Source organism: Salmo salar, chromosome 05 (genome assembly GCF_965601325.2).
Source record: "Salmo salar chromosome 05, fSalSal1, whole genome shotgun sequence".
NCBI classification, from domain to species: Eukaryota; Metazoa; Chordata; class Actinopteri; order Salmoniformes; family Salmonidae; genus Salmo; species Salmo salar.
Window position 1 is genome coordinate 26,727,220 of NC_138295.1, and position 20,256 is coordinate 26,747,475.

Genomic DNA, 20,256 nt, shown 5'->3' on the forward strand with positions numbered 1-20,256 from the left:
TGTGTGTGTGTGTGTGTGTGTGTGTGTGTGTGTGTGTGTGTGTGTGTGTGTGTGTGTGTGTGTGTGTGTGTGTGTGTGTGTGTGTGTGTGTGTGTGTGTGTGTGTGTGTGTGTGTGTGTGTGTGTGTGCGTCCGAGTGATTGAGTAAGAGATAGAAGAGAGTGAGAGGTAGCTAGAGTTGGAGAGGGTGTGTGTCTATTTGTGTGTGAGAAAGGGAGAGTGAGGGAGAGAGATCGAGAAAGAGCAAGAGAGAGGGGGGAGCTTGAGTTGGAGAGGGTGTGTGTCTATGTGGGTGTGAGAGAGAAAAAGAGAGAGAGAGAGACATAAAAAATATATACATGGAGAAAGAAAAAGAGAGAAAAAAGAGAGACGCCTTGGGAATAAAAAGCCGGACCTGCGGCACCGTGAGGAACAACGTAACCCAAAACAAAGAGGGTTCACAGGTCCCCAGTCTCCCTCCCTCCCTCCCCCCACCCCCCCCCCCACCACCCCCCCCACCCCCCCCATCCAAAGGGACTACAGTACTAAGCAGTCAGTATGACTCCTAACAGTCCATACAGCAAACCCAGGGTGTGATAGTGAGAAAGTACTATAGCCTGTCCAAACAATTGAGGCGCAATAGCACTTTATCCCCCGGGGTGGTGTGAAGCGCGAGGTGTAACACTCAGTGGTTTAAGTAGGTGTTTAACCTCAAACTGTGTCAAGTGGCCCCGTTGTATTGACATGTCGAGGAAGAAAATATGCTATGCATGGGATAGACTAGAGCCATGGAGTGCCAGATGATACAGCACTCCCCAGAGCAGAGGGTATGAAGCAACAGGAGAGGCTAACTCTAGATGAATACTTGAATAAACATATTATGATGGTAGATTGATAGTCCTATATATTAATTGTTGTGTTTCATTACATACCTTCCTGCCTGCGTGTCTATAGTAGCTGTGTAGAAGGGGTGTATAGTGATGTATAGTGATGTAAGAAGGTGTATAGTGGTGTAAGAGGGTGTATAGTGGTGTATAGTGGTGTAAGAAGGTATAAGAGGGTGTATAGGGGTGTATCGTGGTGTAAGAAGATGCAAGACGGTGTATAGTGGTGTAAGATGGTGTAAGAGTATGTATCGTGGTGTATAGAGGTATATAGTGATGTAAGAGTGGGTCAAACCCAGTAGATCTGATGCTTACAGGTACCTGACTGGAAAGGCTGAAGTTGCTGGCAGGGCTTCTCTTCTTACTGTTGGCATTGCCCACGCTGCTGTTGGCACTGCTGGCAGAGTTCTTCCTTTTCCTCCTCTTCGTCGTCGTCTGTCTCGTTGGCTCAGCTTTGGCACGACCAGCAAAGAAAACAAGAGCCATGGCGGACAACATAATGCATACACCAAGGTGGGGGTAACTCATAAAGAAGATACGTGTATATTGACATGTACACACACGCACCCATGCAAGAATGCACAGACAGACAGACAGACAGACAGACAGACAGACAGACAAACAGACACACAGACAGACAGACAGACAGACAGACAGACAGACAGACAGACAGACAGACAGACAGACAGACAGACAGACAGACAGACAGACATACATACATACATACATACATACATACATACATACATACATACATACATACATACATACATACATACATACATACATACATACACTGCACAATACATACAACACGCAACAACTAAAAAATGATCCATGCTTTGTTAATATCAGAGGTGAAATCAAAAGGCATTATCATCTCCCAAGACATGCACTAGTTGGAAAGATCCCATGTTTCATTTGTATAAATGCTCAACAATAGAACGTGCTGCTTGACTTAATGTGAATGCCTTAAGGACCTTGGTGTTGTACAGTTCTCAAAAGCCTGCCCAACTTAAAACTACACTACTGTGAGAGATAACACCATCTTTTATAAAATTACTCTACTGTGAGAGATAACACCATCTTTTATAAAACTACTCTACTGTGATAAATAACACCATCTTTTATAAAATTACTCTACTGTGAGAGATAACACCATCTTTTATAAAACTACTCTACTGTGAGAGATAACACCACCTTGTCCCGCCTACTCCCATTCCCTCTCTCCGGCGCTCAACGTCACCGGTCTACTAACCACCGGTCCTGGTAACCCACATTACGCATACCTGGCAACCATCATTATGCACACCTGCTCCTCATCGCTATGCACACCTGGACTTCATCATTTACTTGATTCCCCTTTATTTAGCCCTCAGTAGCCTCTGTCTTCAGGCAGTATTGGTTTTGTTTTCTCTCACGTTCTGGACGCTTCTCATGTTTGTTCATCTGTATTGTTTCTTTATTAAACTCAATTTCTGCACCTGCTTCCTGACTCCCAGCGTATATGTTACACACCTTTTATAAAACTACTCTACTATGAGAGATAACACCATCTTTTATAAAACTACTCTAATGTGAAAGATAACAGCATCTTTTATAAAACTACTCTACTGTGAGAGATCACACCATCTTTTATAAAACTACTCTACTGTGAGAGATAACACCATCTTTTATAAAACTACTCTATTGTGAGAGATAACACCATCTTTAAAAAAAACTACTCTACTATGAGATAACACCATCTTTTATAAAACTACTCGACTGTGAGAGATAACACCATCTTTTATAAAACTACTCTACTGTGAGAGATAACACCATCTTTTATAAAACTACCATACTGTGAGAGATAACACTATCTTTTATAAAACTACTCTACTATGAGATAACACCCTCTTTTATCTTACTGTATCTATATTTGTCATTTATTATTATTTATTTGTATTGCTGTGATTTGTCTTTATGAGTCAGATTGTTTGTTTGTTTGCGTCACCATATGAAGCGGTGATGCACAGTGTGGTGTCTTAGTAAACATTTTAGGTCAACGGTTTAGAATTTCATGATGACTTAGCATGAAATACTGAATGTGACATGCAGTCATCTAATTTCGTCTTTAGGCAGTTGTTGAGCATTCATGACAAAAAGTACACAACAATGTATTTCATGGCATTCTGTTCAGAGAGAGAATAGAATACAATCTCCTAGACTACTTCTCTCTCTATTGAAAACTACAGGAAGACAGAAAAGGTACCTTTTTTGTGATTTGTGGGGAATATTTCCGTTTTGAAATTCTGTGGGTGTCCAGCTGAAACCAGAATCAAAATGAGTTTTGTTTATTGAAGTGATTAATTATTTTAAGTAATTAAATATCAGAGAGAGAGAGAGAGAGACCAGAAATTACAACAGAGAGAATGTAAGAGAAAAGATAGCTGTACATTTACTGCAATGCACAGACAAATATATTGTCTAAATATTATTAATGTTGAGTAATATTTCGAAAAACATTATTACTAAGGTGTACAATTATGAAAAGTATTTTTTTCTAATTATGAGCCACACATTTCATGAATTAATGAATAAAATATTAAGTTAAATAAAGGGTATATCCTTGATCATTATTCTTGTGTAAAGTAATAAGATAGGTTAAGTACAGATCTTAGCAGTACTTATATCTGTTTCTGATGTACATAAATTATGTATTTAGCTATTTTCACCAAGTGTTTGTAAGAGAGAATGTTATTCCTCTGAATGTCAGTGTGGGAAAAACAACATTTCTGTGATCTTCAAAAAGATGTCTGAAAATGAATTAAATTTCTTATACTAATCACACAAAGGGAGATGCTTTAGTATTCAAAGGAACCAGCGACGTATAATTTATCTGAAAAGATAACATAACTTAGGAACATACAGCGCATTCGGAAAGTATTTAGACCCCTTGACTTTTCCAACATGTTACGTTACAGCCTTATTCTGATATTGATAACATTTTTTTAAATCCTCATCAATCTACACACAATACCCCATAATGACAAAGCAAAAACAGGTTTTTAGAAAGTTTAGCAAATGTATTAAAAATACAAAACAGAAATAGCTTATTTACGTAAGTATTCAGACCCTTTGCTATGAGACTCGAAATTGAGCTCAGGTACATCCTGTTTCCATTTATCATCCTTGAGATTTTTCTACAACTTGATTGGAGTCCACCTGTGGTAAATTCAAATGATTGGACATGATTTGGAAAGGCACACACTGTCTATATAAGGTCCCACAGTTGACTGTGCATGTCAGAGCAAAAACCAAGCCATGAGGTAGAAGGAATTGTCCGTAGAGCTCCGAGACAGGATTGTGTCAAGGCACAGATCTTGGGAACGGTACCAAAACATTTCTGCAGCATTGAAGGTCCCCAAGAACATAGTGGTCTCCATCATTCTTAAATGGAAGAAGTTTGGAACCAACAAGACTCTTCCTAGAGCTGGCCGCTTGGCCAAACTGAGAAATCGGGGGAGAAGGGCCTTGGTCAGGGAGGTGACCAAGAACCCAATGGTCACTCTGACAGAGCTCCAGAGTTCTGCTGTGGAGATGGGAAAACCTTCCAAAAGAACAACCATCTCTGCAGCACTTAACCAATCAGGCCTTTATGGTGGAGTGGCCAGACGGAAGCCACTCCTCAGTAAAAGGCACATGACACCCCGCTTGGAGTTTGCCAAAAGGCACCTAAAGACTCTCAGACCACGAGAAACAAGATTCTCTGGTCTGATGAAACTAAGATTGAACACTTTGGCCTGAATGCAAAGCGTCACATCTGGAGGAAACCTGGCACCATCCCTACGGTGAAGCATGGTGGTGGCAGCATCATGCTGTGGGGATGTATTTCAGTGGCAAGGGCTGGGAGACTAGTGAGGAGCAAAGTACAAAGATCCTTGATGAAAACCTGCTCCAGAGCTCTCAGGTCCTCAGCCTCTGGCGAAGGTTCACCTTCCAACAGGACAACCACCCTAAGCACACAGCCAAGACAACGCAGGAATGGCTTCGGAACAAGTCTCTGAATGTCCTTGAGTGGCCCAGTCAGAGCCCGGACTTGAACCCAATCGAACATCTCTGGAGAGACCTGAAAATAGCTGTACAGCGACACTCCCCATCCAACCTGACAGATCTTGAGAGGATCTGCAGAGAAGAATGGGAGAAACTCCCCAAATTCAGGTGTGCCAAGCTTGTGCATTGAAGACTTGAAGCTGTAATCACTGCCAAAGGTGCTTCAACAAAGTGCTCAGTAAAGGGTCTGAATACTTATGTAAATGTGATATCAGGTTTGTTAAATACACTTGCAAAATGTATAAAAACCTGTTTTTGCTTTGTCATTATAGGGTATTGTGTGTCGATTGATGAGGGAAAAAAACAATTTAATCCATTTTAGAATAAGGGTATAATGTAACAAAATGTGGAAAAAGTCAAGGGGTCTGAATACTTTCCAAATGCACTGTACACCTTTAAAAAAAAATCAAAACTGTAATCTCTGCACCCAGAACCTGTCACAGTTGTCGTAAGGATTGGACCAAAATGCAGCGTGAATATGTTTACTCATCTTCTTTTTATTTTGAAGAAGGAGAAACAAATAAATACGTATACAAAAAAAAGAACAAAACGAAACAGTCCTGTCAGGTGCACAAACACTAAACAAGGAACAACTACCCACAAAATCCCATAGAAAAACACCCCTCTTAAATAGGACCTTCAATTAGAAGCAACTAGGAGCAGCTGCTTCCAATTGAAGGTCAACCCCATTAACTAAACATAGAACTAGACATACTAGATAAACATAGAAATATACTAACATAGAACATAGCCCAACAAACCCCGAAACACTCTAAACAAACACCCCTCTTAAAAAAGAACATAGCCCAACAAACCCCGAAACACTCTAAACAAACACACCCCTGCCTCGTCCTGACCAAACTACAATAACAAATAACCCCTTTACTGGTCAGGACGTGACAGAACCAAATAAACTTCTCTATTACTAGTCAATTGTAATGTTTAAGGTTGTCACAAGAAACTATCAAAACGGTGACAAGTCTATTACCAATTCCCATCCACTACTTTGACAAGCCCAGGAACAGGAACATGATGTCCATTGTCAGAAACAACCTTCTCTGGCATCACAACTGTTTACGTCGATGTCGAACAAATGACGCACTAAAACTTGTCCATTTCCATAAAAAATACTTATCAGTGCATAAATGCATCCGTGCTTCCTTCCTCGCTAAAACAGAACCATTTTCCAGGTCTGAGAAGAATTGGAGGAAAGATGAAAAACTTGACTAATAAGGAAACCACAATTACACAATTATTAGACCAGCTTAGTTCAGTTTGGTTTCCTTTAAAAACACAGGCAGACAGACGAACTGTAGTGGCACACGAAAGATTTATGACCAGCAAAACTGATCCTAGATCTGTGTCAAATGATAAAAGCTACCATTCTAATAACCTGGCTATACACCCAATACAATGTTAAGAATAAAATCCACTAGTGAAACAGGTATTGAGTCAAGGCAATATGTAAAGACATATACAGAGGGTTCTGGATCCCAAAGCTGCTGTCAGCTCCTATACAGCTGATACGTTTGGCACCTTACATTTTTTTCACTGAACCCTGATACTATACAACATGAAATTGAACGAAGGTTTATCTCCTTGTGCACAATTACACATTGACAGTTCAACTTCTCCTTTTCCAAAGTGTCTGTTCCAGATGATTCTACGCTCATTGACAGTGAGAATTCAAACCTCTTGGGAGCGATCAGCGAGGGAGTTGGATCTTGTAGTTTGATTACACCAGGCACCCTTAATTAAAGTTCAGAAGCCTTGCACATTACACAGGTCTGAGTCAAAGGATTTCTACTGGTGTTGCTTTTTTAAGACGTCTTGTCATGCCCTGGCGAACATTGCAGTAATTTGCAGCCCTTGAATATGTCAAAAACTCCAGCTTTAATATTGCACAGCCAGTTTAAGCCAACTATTTTTTAAGAACCACCCTTCGAACATCAATCATAAAACCCTGAAATGGCTGGTTACAGTCTATTCAAATAAAAATTCCAGAGGAAGTCCTGATAAATTTCCTGATTCCTGACAGGGAGAATAAATTTGAGGTATTATGCAATATAATAAATATTTGGAAATACAAATAATGTAATAGAAATTGATTACATTCTCTGTTTTCTAAACATGGTCTCTAGAAATTAGACAATCTAACCATTGTCATTATATCACCTCAGCTCTCCTATTACTATAGTCACTATAATAACATTGGTTGTGTCCCATATGGCACTGGTGAAAAGTATTGCACTATACCGGGAATATGGTGCCATTTGGAACACAGTATTGATAGTTGCAGAACAGTGTGTTTGGTTAGTAAAGCCGTATAAACGTTACCTGGCGGGGCCACCATTCTCTGCCACTTCTGGAACAGGCATGTCTTCAGACAGTCCCTAGGGCTGAGGTTGTAGGTCTTGTGCCTGGACATGAGCTCCTGCATGGGCTCCAGGATGACACACAGCTGCAGATGATGGAAAAAAACGAACACACACAAACAAACACACACGCAAATGTTAGATTTGGTAGTATAAAAACGCAAATGCATATATAGTACATATACACATTGTTTTCCATGTTGGTGAAGATGGATCTGTAATTGTTGTGTGAGCTTCGCTCTAAAGGGTATCATTTCGACATACTGTATCTGAAACTCTGTATTACAGAATCCAACAAGGAGAATCCTCAAGTGATCTATGAAGTCATCACAAAGAGGACACGTGGGCCAGTTTGTCAGTTTAAATAGGTAAGACACTCACAGCTATGTAACTTTCACATGTGGCAAACAGCCTCCCTCAACAGTTATCTTAGGCAGCAACAAACATCAAAATGCTCGTCTCTGCTGTCACACCAAAGCATTGTCATGCGGGTGCACAGACTTATAGTAACATCAGAACATACACTATACAGTATATACAAAAGTATGTGGACATCCCTTCAAATTAGTGGATTCGGCTATTTCAGCCACACCCGTTGATGACAGGTGTATAAAATTGAGCACACAGCCATGCAATCTCCACAGACAAACATTGGCAGTAGAATGGCCTTACTAAGGAACTCAGTGACTTTCAACGTGGCAACATCATAGAATGCCACCTTTCCAACAAGTCAGTTCGTCAAATTTCTGCCCTGCTAGAGCTGCCCCGGTCAACTGTAAGTGCTGTTATTGTGAAGTGGAAACGTCTAGGAGCAACAACGGCTCAGCCGTGAAGTGGTAGGCTACACAAGCTCACAGAATGGGACCACCGAGTGTTGAAGCGCATAGCCCGTAAAAATAGTCTGTCCTCAGTTGCAAAGCTCACTGCAGAGTTCCAAACTGCACCAGCTCGAGTGGTGTAAAGCTCGCCGCCATTGGACTCTGGAGCAGTGGAAACAAGTTCTCTGGAGTGATGAATCACACTTCACCATCTGGCAGTCCGATGGACGAATCTGGGTTTGGCGAATGCCAGGAGAACTCTACCTGCCTCAATGCATAGTGCCAACTGTAAAGTTTGGTTGAGGAGGAATAATGTTCTGCCGCTGTTTTTCATGGTTTGGAAAGGGAAATCTTAAAGCTATAGCATACAATGACATTCTAGACGATTCTGTGCTTCCAACTATATGGCAACAGTTTGGGGAAGGCCCTTTCTTGTTTCAGCATGATTAATGCCACCGTACACAAAGCAAGGTTCACACAGAAATGGTTTGTACTCATACAGGTGTAGGATCTTAATTGGATCACAACTGTTGAAGGAGAACCTTCCAGCAATGCAGGAAATGTAAAATTTGTAGTGTATTTGAGGTTTAAAAGGCTTCTCGAGTTTGTAATTTCCCCTTTTGCCTTACTAAAAATGTATTAACCCATACAAAAATGTCCATTAATTATAATCCACATAATAATTCAAATTTCTTGTTGCTGCAGGATTTGTTTTCCTGCTGTAGCAAACTGGCTCAAATTAAGATCCTGTCACGTCCTGACCAGTATAAGGGTTATTTGTTATTGTAGTTTGGTCAGGACGTGGCAGAGGGTATTTGTTTTATGTGGTTCGGGGTGGTGGTTTATTTAGTAGGGTGTTTGATTTATTATTTCCGGGTTTTTGGGTAATGTTCTATGTTTGTATTTCTATGTGGTCTTTGGTCTTTTGTATTTCTATGTCTGGTTTATTGGGGTTGGACTCTCAATTGGAGGCAGGTGTTTTCTCGTTGCCTCTGATTGGGAGTCCTATATATGGGTTTGTGTTTGGTTTAGTGTTTGTGGGAGATTGTTTCTTGTTTTGCCTGTGTGAGCCTGACAAGACTGTTTTGTTGTTCGTGCGTTCTTCGTTCTGTTGTTTTTGGTGTTCTCTTTATTTAAAATAAATATCAAGATGAGCATCCACATTCCTGCTGCGTTTTGGTCCTCTATTCCCAACGACAACCGTTACAGATCCTACATATCTAGGCCTATCAAAACAGACCTGGGTGTGTAAATAGGATCAGTTTAGCCTTTTAGATCATAAGGAATAAGATTCACTATTACTACAGATCTATTTCCTAATGCCATTGGACTGTATGCAGGCGAAGAGAACATGCATGTAACACATGTAGCACACTAAGCCAATGTTGTTTCTCTGTTGCTGTCCTCTTGACATGGCTATATCCCCCCTAGCTCAGGGAACAATCCCTGGATTTGACCCTGAAAACAAGTGCTATTTTCAGGTTGAATGGTAGGAAGTCTGCTGCACGGCTCTAACACATGGAAAGGCTTAAATACAGTGACCCAAAAAAAAAGCTTGTTTTGACCCTTGGCCAGGAAACCGTCAGTCTCTTTGGAAGAACTGATAGACGGTAGGAAATGCATGGGCGCCTTTTGAAAAACAATAAAGACTCCATTTATGTGAGGAAATGGCGTATTTTATTTGAACAGCGACACTCTAAGATAGCAAGAGAGAAATCGTTATGGCTCACTGTGATGTGAGGCAGACCGATGATATTTACTCAAAGTACAGTATGAAATTGACCCCACCTCCAAAAGTCGGCCAATTCCTAATTTGCCTCAGAGCCAAGACTAGGATTATTTGCTGAAAAATTACAAGAGGTATTTTGTTTGGGATAAATTAGGTAGGTTGTAGGGTGTCATAAAAATGAAAACGCAAAGGAATAGCCTAGTAGCGTTACACTAACGGCCATTAGCGAAATCTCCTATAGGTAATGGATGACATATTGTCATTAACTGGAAAGCACGTCTGTCTGCAAAATTTGAGTTATGTAAAATAACTAAATAATATACTGTAGGTGTGTTATGGCACACACTTCTCCAAAACTACACTCAATATATTCCATATGATCATTCCATATGCTTTCCATAATTATTTTCATGGTATGCTGCAAGGAATCTTAAAAAAAACATTAATCCAACAAAATGTTAAGAACGGTCATTCGAAAATCTGCCCAAAAGCCCTCTGTCTCTCTCTCTCTCCCCTCTCTCTCTCTCCCCTCTCTCTCCCTCCCCTCTCTCTACACATTCTTCATAATAAACAGCGGCTAAGCTCTTCGCCGTCTCTCCGTGCTGCATTTCACAATTATGAGTCAACAGGGAGCATTCATTAATGTTATGCTAATTTTCTCAATCCAATTAATTCACTCCCTCTCTCTTTTCTCCCTCACTCTTCTTCTCTTGTTCTCCCATTTGGAAATCGGAGCTGTCACTCAATCTTGGAATGAAAAGCACAAACAAAAGACATCTGAAATACTGACTAATGTATTCTGGTGCAGACTGCTGAGAAGTCCACTAAGTTTATGTTATAAATACACTGAGGACTGGAACCAAAAAGTAAAGAAGAACATACATATAGGTGGATATTCACTGATGCATTTATGTATTCAGATTAAAATAACATATTGTGATAGCTGTCAATACTCTATTATGTATTCAGAATAATATAACATTGTAATAGCTGCCAATACTCTATTATGTATTCAGATTAAAATAACATTTTGTGATATCTGTCAGTACTGTTTAAATGTATTCAGATTAAAATAACATTTTGTGATATCTGTCAGTACTGTTTAATGTATTCAGATTCAAATAACATATTGTGATATCTGTCAGTTCTGTCTCATGCATTCAGATTAAAATAACATAGTGTGAGAAATGTCAGTTCTGTTTCATGTCTTCAGATTAAAATAACACATTGTGATAGCTGTCAGTTCTGTTTTATGTATTCAGATTAAAATAACATATTGTGATAGCTGATAGTACTGTTTTATGTATTCAGATTAAAATAACATGTTGTAATAGCTGTCAGTCCTGTTTTATGTCTTCAGATTAAAATAACATATTGTCATATCTGTCAATACTGGTTTATGTATTCATATTAAAATAACATATTGTGATAGCTGTCAATACTGGTTTATGTATTCAGATTAAAATAACATATTGTGATAGCTGTCAGTACTGTCTTATGTATTCAGATTAAAATAACATATTGTGATATCTGTCAATACTGTTTTATGTATTCAGATTAAAATAACATATTGTGATAGCTGTCAGTACTGTTTTATGTATTCCGATTAAAATAACATATTGTGATATCTGTCAATGCTGGTTTATGTATTCAGATTAAAATAACATATTGTGATAGCTGTCAGTACTGTTTTATGTATTCAGATTAAAATAACATATTGTGATATCTGTCAATACTGGTTTATGTATTCCGATTAAAATAACATATTGTTTTAGCTGTCAGTTCTGTTTTATGTATTCAGATTAAAATAACATATGGTGACAGCTATCAGTACTGTTTTATGTATTCAGATTAAAATAACATATGGTGACAGCTATCAGTTCTGTTTTATGTATTCAGATTAAAATAACATATGGTGACAGCTATCAGTTCTGGTTTATGTATTCAGATTAAAATAACATATGGTGACAGCTATCAGTTCTGTTTTATGTATTCAGATTAAAATAACATATGGTGACAGCTATCAGTTCTGTTTTATGTATTCAGATTAAAATAACATATGGTGACAGCTATCAGTTCTGGTTTATGTATTCAGATTAAAATAACATATGGTGACAGCTATCAGTACTGTCTGTGAATGGAATTATATTGTATATTCCATCTTGACATTTTATAAATATTCATTTTCAGGTACCTAACAATTACAAATTGTGGAGGGTATGGTATGGTACCTATATCAAGGTGATTGATGGACTGAGTAGGGTGTGTGTGTGTGTGTGTGTGTGTGTGTGTGTGTGTGTGTGTGTGTGTGTGTGTGTGTGTGTGTGTGTGTGTGTGTGTGTGTGTGTGTGTGTGTGTGTGTGTGTGTGTGTGTGTGTGTGTGTGTGTGTGTACGTCTTTGGGAGTGTGTCTATGTGAAAGGAAAAGAGAGAGAGAGAGAGCAACAGAAAGCAACAGAAAGACCCACACAGACACAGCCAGAGAGAGACAGAGAGAGACAGAAACAGAAGGATGCAGACAGAGACAGTGAGAGACAGAGAGACAGACACAGAGAGACAGAGAGAGACAGACACAGAGAGACAGAGATAGACAGATACAGAAAGACAAACAGGAGGCAGAGAGCTCTTACCCTGAGGTAGTTGAGGGTGAAGTTGGTCAGCCCCATGCGGGTGATGTTTTTGGAGAGCTGTTCCAGAACCTGGGGGTCTTGTGCCTAAGGGTTGAAGGAGGGGGAGCAGGGGGGGGGGGGGGGGGGGGCAACATACAGTTTGCATTAATATTAACTACTAATATTAATTTGTTAGAACTCTTTTATATAATAGATGTCTTCAGTCTGAAAATGCTGTTTATTGACTAAACAAAAGACAGATGAGAAGCCTGGCTCTGCTTCCATTCAAAACACACTAATTTCCAGTTGAATCTTGGTGTAGAGAAAGTCAGGAAAGAAGGACGATGGAAAAAAATACATCTAAAAATCGGTTTATGTTAGAGTATGATTTCAAATTTGAAACTAAATAGCAATATCAAGAAGCCACCTGACTACAGCTTAGTGTTGTGAGAACCTGTGACTCCAAGAGGTGTCAAATACATTCTCAACTATGGTCATCAACAACTACATTGAATACCCATTCAAAAATTCAGTGTCAGAATACACTAGCCTTGAAATACCAACAGAACTGTCCCACTGGGCAGACGTCAGCTCAACGTCTAGTTCTGATTTACATTTGGTTGAGTTGTCAACTAACGTGAATTTAATGTGAAATCCCAAAATTATTTCATAATTTCATTGAATTTAGGTTAAAAGTTGGGTGACAAAAATATGAAATGGGCCTCCCGAGTGGCGCAGCAGTCTAAGGCACTGCATCGCTGTGCTAGAGGCATCACTATAGACCCGGGTTCGATCCCAGGCTGTATCACAACCAGCCGTGATCGGGAGTCCCATAGGCGCACAATTGGCCCACCGTCGTTCGGGTTAGGGGAGGGTTTGGCCGAGGGGGCTTTACTTGGTGTAGAGAAAGTCAGGAAAGAAGGACGATGGAAAAAAATACATCTAAAAATCGGTTTATGTTAGAGTATGATTTGAAATTTGAAACTAAATAGCAATATCAAGAAGCCACCTGACTACAGCTTAGTGTTGTGAGAACCTGTGACTCCAAGAGGTGTCAAATACATTCTCAACTATGGTCATCAACAACTACATTGAATACCCATTCAAAAATTCAGTGTCAGAATACACTAGCCTTGAAATACCAACAGAACTGTCCCACTGGGCAGACGTCAGCTCAACGTCTAGTTCTGATTTACATTTGGTTGAGTTGTCAACTAACGTGAATTTAATGTGAAATCCCAAAATTATTTCATAATTTCATTGAATTTAGGTTAAAAGTTGGGTGACAAAAATATGAAATGGGCCTCCCGAGTGGCGCAGCAGTCTAAGGCACTGCATCGCTGTGCTAGAGGCATCACTATAGACCCGGGTTCGATCCCAGGCTGTATCACAACCAGCCGTGATCGGGAGTCCCATAGGCGCACAATTGGCCCACCGTCGTTCGGGTTAGGGGAGGGTTTGGCCGAGGGGGCTTTACTCATCGTGCTCTAGCGACTCCTTGTGGTGGGGCGGGAGCCTGCAGGCTGACCTCGGTCGTCAGGTGAACGGTGTTTCCTCTGACAAATTGTTGTGGCTGGCTTCTGGGATTAAGTGGGCGGGTGTTAAGAAGCGCGGTTTGGCGGGTCATGTTTCGGAGGACGCATGACTTGACCTTCACCTCCTGAGCCGGTTGAGAGGTTGCAGTGATGAGACAAGATCAAAATTGGGGAGAAAAAGGGGATAAAATACAAATCTGTTTTCAAATCCAATCACTTTTCCACATTGATTCAACACCATCACATTTTATATTTTGTATGAAATGATGTGACAACAACATTGATTCATCCAGCTTTTGTCCAGTGGGGTGAAACTATGAAATACCCACAACACGTATTTTTCCAATCCAAAATGTGTGCTTTTACAAGAAATGAATGTTTGAGCAAAAAAAAATTATGTTTAGAATTTTATAACAAAGCCTGCAAAATGTGTGTGTTTGTGTGCGTGTGTATATGTGTGTATGTGTGTGTTTGTGTCTATGTCTGTGTGTGAATGTCTGGGGGCAATGTGCATGCACACACAAACTAGCACAATTGTGTCTGTCTAAATTCAGTCTTCTCACTTCCACTCTCTCTACACTTTTCATTAGTCGAGGCTATGATCAAAAGAGCTAACTCACTTTTACACATCACTCGAATGCCTGTGAAATATCCGTCCAAGGCCCACAATACCCTACTCTCCTGAAATTAGTGGGAATACCCACAGGGGCCAATTTAATCGTGTGTGAATTTCATATAAAGATTTGGCAAAAAGAAGGAGGCTGGCTATTCAGGGAAAACTACTTCTTAAATACACCTTTAGGCCCATGGGGCTGAAGAAAAAGTTTCAGTGTTGCACACTTCGAGGTAGGTGTGTTTAGGTTATGATAGGTGACATGCAGACAGGGAATGTATTTGATGCAAACATATTCATGATATTAGAGTATGACTAGAGTATGACTGTGCACTACTGAATATAATATACTATGTATAACGTATGGAACTATGACAACATATAAGTTGCTCACTTCACCATTCCCTCCGTGTGACTATTATGTTCATTACACTGGAATTAAACAGATTATTCATTTGACCTTGTTTTTTTTTTTGCTCAGGCAAGGGCCCTCTTTCATCCAAGCCTTCCTTTGATGTCTGCAAATAAATTGGTTTATAAAATCCCTCCAAATTGGGACACTTTCCAAACTGCTTTGTATAGCTTTTAAATTCATATGCTTATGAATAGCGTCTAAGTGTCTTGGTGGAGTTGGGCCACTTAAGAGCCCGAGGAAGAGGATTCTCATTAACATTCGAGAATAGGATACACCTGGATGGAAAATGGGTGAGTGGTGGTTGGCGCATGTTGATGATGTCAAACCATAGAGTTGGATAGAGGGTATATGTTTGCATCTTGCCATAATGGCTTCTGTGACAGCATGGGCATCACCCTCTATCCAGCATGGTCATCACCCTCTATCCAGCTTGGGCATCACCCTTTATCCAGCATTGACATCACCCTCTATCCAGCATAGGCAGCACCACCTATCGCCGTGCAGTCGGCCCATGTTGATGATGTCACACCACTCACGTGCATGGCCAGGATGCTGCGGGGGATGAGTTCTCGGTATTGCCGGATGGTGAAGTGCCAGGTCTTGATCCTCATGAGGTCGTCAAAGGCAAATTCAAGAATCAGTCGGCCCTCTGTGCATACCTGTCCAACATCAAAGATGGGGAACACTTTATCTGAAGGGGGTATACATAAAGGCATTCATAACACCTGGATGAGAACAGGCATGACACCTTTCTGAGTCTTGTAGTATCATTCATAACAACCTTTGTAACAAATGTAGGCCTATAGTATTCAGCTTCATTCAAGAGCGCTTTTCAAAATAAAAGGCCCTTAGTATACAGTATACTACGGTTTACATCACCTTCAAAATAATTCCCCATATTGATGTATTTCTTTTACGATCAGTCATTTTAAGCTAGCTGGCACGCGGCCGTCTGTTTATTTGAGTAATCATTACAGGGATCGATTCTTAATGCTCTGCAGGATGTCATTCACTTTGGAATACGTTGAAGTTGTTTGGAATTGGGCAGACTATTATTTACTCTGTCCTTATTCAGCTGGGCTGTCCTTGTTCCTCTCATTCCTCACACTCTCTTGAAGATGATGTTGAGAGGAGTGTGTTTACGGCAGAGACACAAGAACTTTGGGTCAGAGAGAGTTGCCAATTATGAGAGAGAGAGAGAGAGAGAAAGACAGAGGAAGAGTGTGCAAGAGAGCGAGAGAGAGAAAGAGAGAAAAATGGAAAGTGTGCGAGAGAGAGAGAGAGAGTGTATGTGTGTGGACGAGTATGAGAGAGCCAGAAAAAACACACACACATTCGCCCCTTTAGCCGAATTCAGTGTTGTCAGGGCTCTTGCAGTTCCCAATGTTTCGTTGCCGTGGCAACCGGAGGGAGGGATAGAGCGCGCAGCAACAAAAAAAAATCAGCTGATTAGTTGGCATGGCAACAGAAAAGATGTAATCCCACCAGACACTCTAATCAATGCCCCCAGCACAGATGGTCTCCCGAGGATCAACAAGAAAGAGGCTGGCGGGCATACAGGCCTGGTCACGTGGTATCACTCCGCCATACTGGAAAAAAAGAAAAAGTAGAGAAAAGGGGAATATTTTTTCCTCTACTAGCTCCTACCATTGAATATATGATTTAGGGCGTTCTGGGGATGTAGTATAGTCTATGCTACTTGGCTAAAATGTGATGATGTTTCTGCGTGCCTTGATAGTGTATTCATGAGTTATTCTTACTATTGGGATTAAGAGTCGGAACTACTTTTTGATAGTTATCGAGCTTAACGGTTAGTCGTTGGAGGGATGCTGTTCAGGCCGATAATGTGTATGTTTTTAGATAGATTAATGCGGATTAGACAGAAGTAATGTTTTAAAAAATAATCATAAGTGTTTAATGGACAATGGAAAGGGCTTTCATTCTAGTTTGAAAATGATTCCAGCTGCTTCTCATACTATTGACCTCCAGCCACAGTGCAAAAGTATGAGTTGAATAATACTGGCTACAGAGCTAAGTGAAATTCTGTATCGCTTCCATTGGTATTAACACAAAGACCTACACATGCTAAAATATTTTTTTAAACATCATGAAACCTTTTCACGGGAGTTAAATAAACTATACGGATTGTTTGCCTCTGGGGGTACACTTGAGCCAAAAGGGGTCCCCTAAATGGACAGAAAAATTGTCCAGAAGAAATGTATGAATATTATATCATATGTGTACATAAACTGTACAGCAAACATTCAAGCCAAAATGTGATGGATACAATTAAAAACGACACCTCTATGATATTGGTTGGCTACAGTGGCTTGTTAACAAAACCTTTAGTCTTACAACACGACACTTCACAGGACAGTACAAAAAGTACGGCAACGGATGAAAATCCCGGTCAATAAAAACACTGTCCATAAAAAGGTAAGGCCCCTTGGAGGGTCCCCATTGATTTAAGATGCCTGTAATAAATCTTGTGCACATTCGCTTAGCTAAGGGATCTCAACCACATATTCTGAGAGTAACACAGCATCCCATCATTCTCTACTGTATAAGATGCAACTGTAGGCCAAATTCATAATGGATTAGGTTTATATATCAATATTACTGAAAGAATATTCATTATGAATAAGGGCATAATAGAGCATTAATAACACATCTGTTACATGTAGTTACATTATAAAACATCATACATTCATTATCTATTAGGCTGTAATACAGTTAATAACAGGAAATACATTATATAGTCAAGTGTTCATTGTATTAGGCTGTAATATACCGTTATTACACTGATATTATGTACCAATTCATCAACCATATCAATTAAATTCAATTATCCTTTTGCTTAAACAGTTTACACAAAAAAAACAAATTAAAATTAAACAGAGAGAGATAGAATCAGTGCCTGATCAACTAGGCTGACTCTTTTTCTTCTGTCCCCACAGGTAGCGATGGTCCACTGGGCTACAGTAACAAGGACCTTAGCCCAGATGCTACAATGCTACATCCACAGAGCCCCCACCTGGTTCTTCTGTCCCCACAGGTAGCGAGGGCCCAATGGGCTACAGTAACAAGGACCTGGGCCCCGATACTACGATGCTACATCCACAGAGCCCAGGTATAGTAGGACCTGCTGGGTGTTGAATGGAGGTGCTGGGACACCATAGGGGTACAGCAGGGGGTACCATCATCCAAAAACCGACACTCCCACCTCACACGCACACACACACATGCACACACACACAAACACGCACACATACTTCGGGTTTACACATCCAGATTACTCCCAGTGGGATTGCGGGGGCTTTTCCCTCTGGGATAGGGAAGCAGCCCGGGAATGATTTCTCCAGGGATGAGGAATGGGGGGATGGAGGGAGGGGGGTGGAGGGAGGGAAGAGGGAGTGAGGTAGAGAGCTCATTGAGATTCAGCGCTCCAGAGCCAGAAGCCTGGATGGAAGCTCCCGGAACGTGCTCGGTTAGTGGAATTTATTTTAATGAACAAAATTTCCCCTTCCTGATTTTGTTAAAGCTTGAATGGGGTGGTTGGTTGAGAAAATGTCACTGCAATGAAAAAAGGGTTCCAAAAGGGTTCTTCGGCTGTTCCCATAGGAGAAAGGGTTCTACATGGAACCCAAAAGTTTTCTACCTGGAACCAAAAATGGTTCCCCTATGGGGACAGCCGAAGAACCCTTTTGGAACCCTTTTTTCTAAGAGTGTATGTTATACACCTAACATGGTGGCCAGGTTTTATGATAACACTATTGTGGGTAAAATTGGGCCAGCCTTAAAATCATGGTGTGTGCTTCAATGCAGTGTTCATTCAGGGCACAAGGAATTTCTGTAGCTATTCTCGCTAGCATGAGCCTCACTTTAAATTCAAAAGACAGCCTGCAGAACCAGATTCCAATGCAGTTTACCATCTGAATCAAGTAATGCTAGATACTCCTGTTAAGAGACACGCCCAACATGCAGTATATTCTCTTCAGCTTTGTGAAAAATAATTTTATAAATGTAAAAAAAAAAAATACTCTTATGGCATAGGTACGAACTTAAAATAAATATTTCAATTTGATAGTGAACTTCATAAAATCACATAAGAGCTTGGTGTTTTGGTCACAATGACAGCCTTGCATTGTATACAGCCTTGCATTGTATACAGCCTTGCATAAGTCACAAAGACAGCCATACAGATACAGGAAAAAGTAGTCATGGCAGGGGCTGAACAGGGTATAACATCACGTTTGCCAACATGGTCTCATAGACTAGATGTAACATAGTAAATGAAAATCCGGGACGCTGAAATTAGTATGATATGTTACGTTTGGTATGGTTACATAAGACAGAAGGTTACTTAAAGGAGAATTTCCATATTTGTGAAATAATCTAAAATGTTTTATGTAAATGGTTTGTTTTAGAAGGGTCCAGACACTTTTGGCTTGTTTTTGAGAAACTTATCCCAGCTGCGATTCACTTCCTCATCGCTCGTTGTGCAGTATCAGGGATCAATCTACATCACTATACTGAGAGCGTGTCCATTTCTAAAAGTACATATTTAGGTGTTTTTGGAGCTTGTCTTTTGCGTGCCCTGAGACTGTACAATGTGCAATGAGGCTTGGGAAAGGTTCTCAAAAACAAGCCGAATCACAAAAAAGGATGTGCGTATAATGCGAATGTCTAGCAACCCAAATGTTGAGAGTTCAAATCTAATCAACTTTAGCATTTTAGCTAATTACCAACTTCACAACTACTTTTTAGCTACTTTGCAAATACTTAGCATGCTAGCTAATCCTTCCCCTAACCTTAATCCTTTAACCTCACTCCTAACCTTAACCCTAACCCCTAGCCTAGCTAACGTTAGTTACAACAAATTGGAATTTGTAACATACCATACGTATTGCAATTTCATAACATAGTTACACATTGAAATTCGGAACATATCATACAAACTGAAATTCGTAACTTATCATATGAATAGTAATTCATAACATATCATGCCAAATGGATGATGGACATCCACAAAAAAACTAAATGGAGTGTCCATGGATTTACATACAGAATAATGCGCTCCAAAAAAAGGAAATTCTTTTTAACTATGTGATTAAATGAGTCTGTTTTCAACAAATTGACTGTTTTAGACTGTTGTATTTTGAGAAAATAAATGTGAAATAAATGTGAAATCACTACTGAGTGAATGAAC

At 40.1% G+C, this 20,256-nt stretch overlaps 1 protein-coding gene across 5 annotated transcripts in view; it reads right to left on the reverse strand.

Annotated features, from left to right (window-relative positions):
- Positions 1-20,256, reverse strand: part of LOC106604537 (LIM domain-binding protein 2) — a 100,491-nt gene that overhangs the window by 12,991 nt on the left and 67,244 nt on the right. Inside the window, exons 4-8 of one of the 5 annotated variants that reach the window (XM_014199261.3) lie at positions 15,584-15,706; positions 12,506-12,589; positions 7,292-7,415; positions 3,114-3,167; positions 1,178-1,314 (exon numbers count right to left, since the gene is read on the reverse strand). In XM_014199261.3, coding sequence (XP_014054736.1) covers positions 1,178-1,314; positions 3,114-3,167; positions 7,292-7,415; positions 12,506-12,589; positions 15,584-15,706 — 522 coding nt within the window. Of the gene's footprint in view, positions 1-1,177; positions 1,325-3,111; positions 3,168-7,291; positions 7,416-12,505; positions 12,590-15,583; positions 15,707-20,256 lie in introns of all 5 variants that reach the window. The other 4 variants (XM_082975115.1, XM_014199262.3, XM_082975116.1 and 1 more) reach the window with 4 other exon arrangements.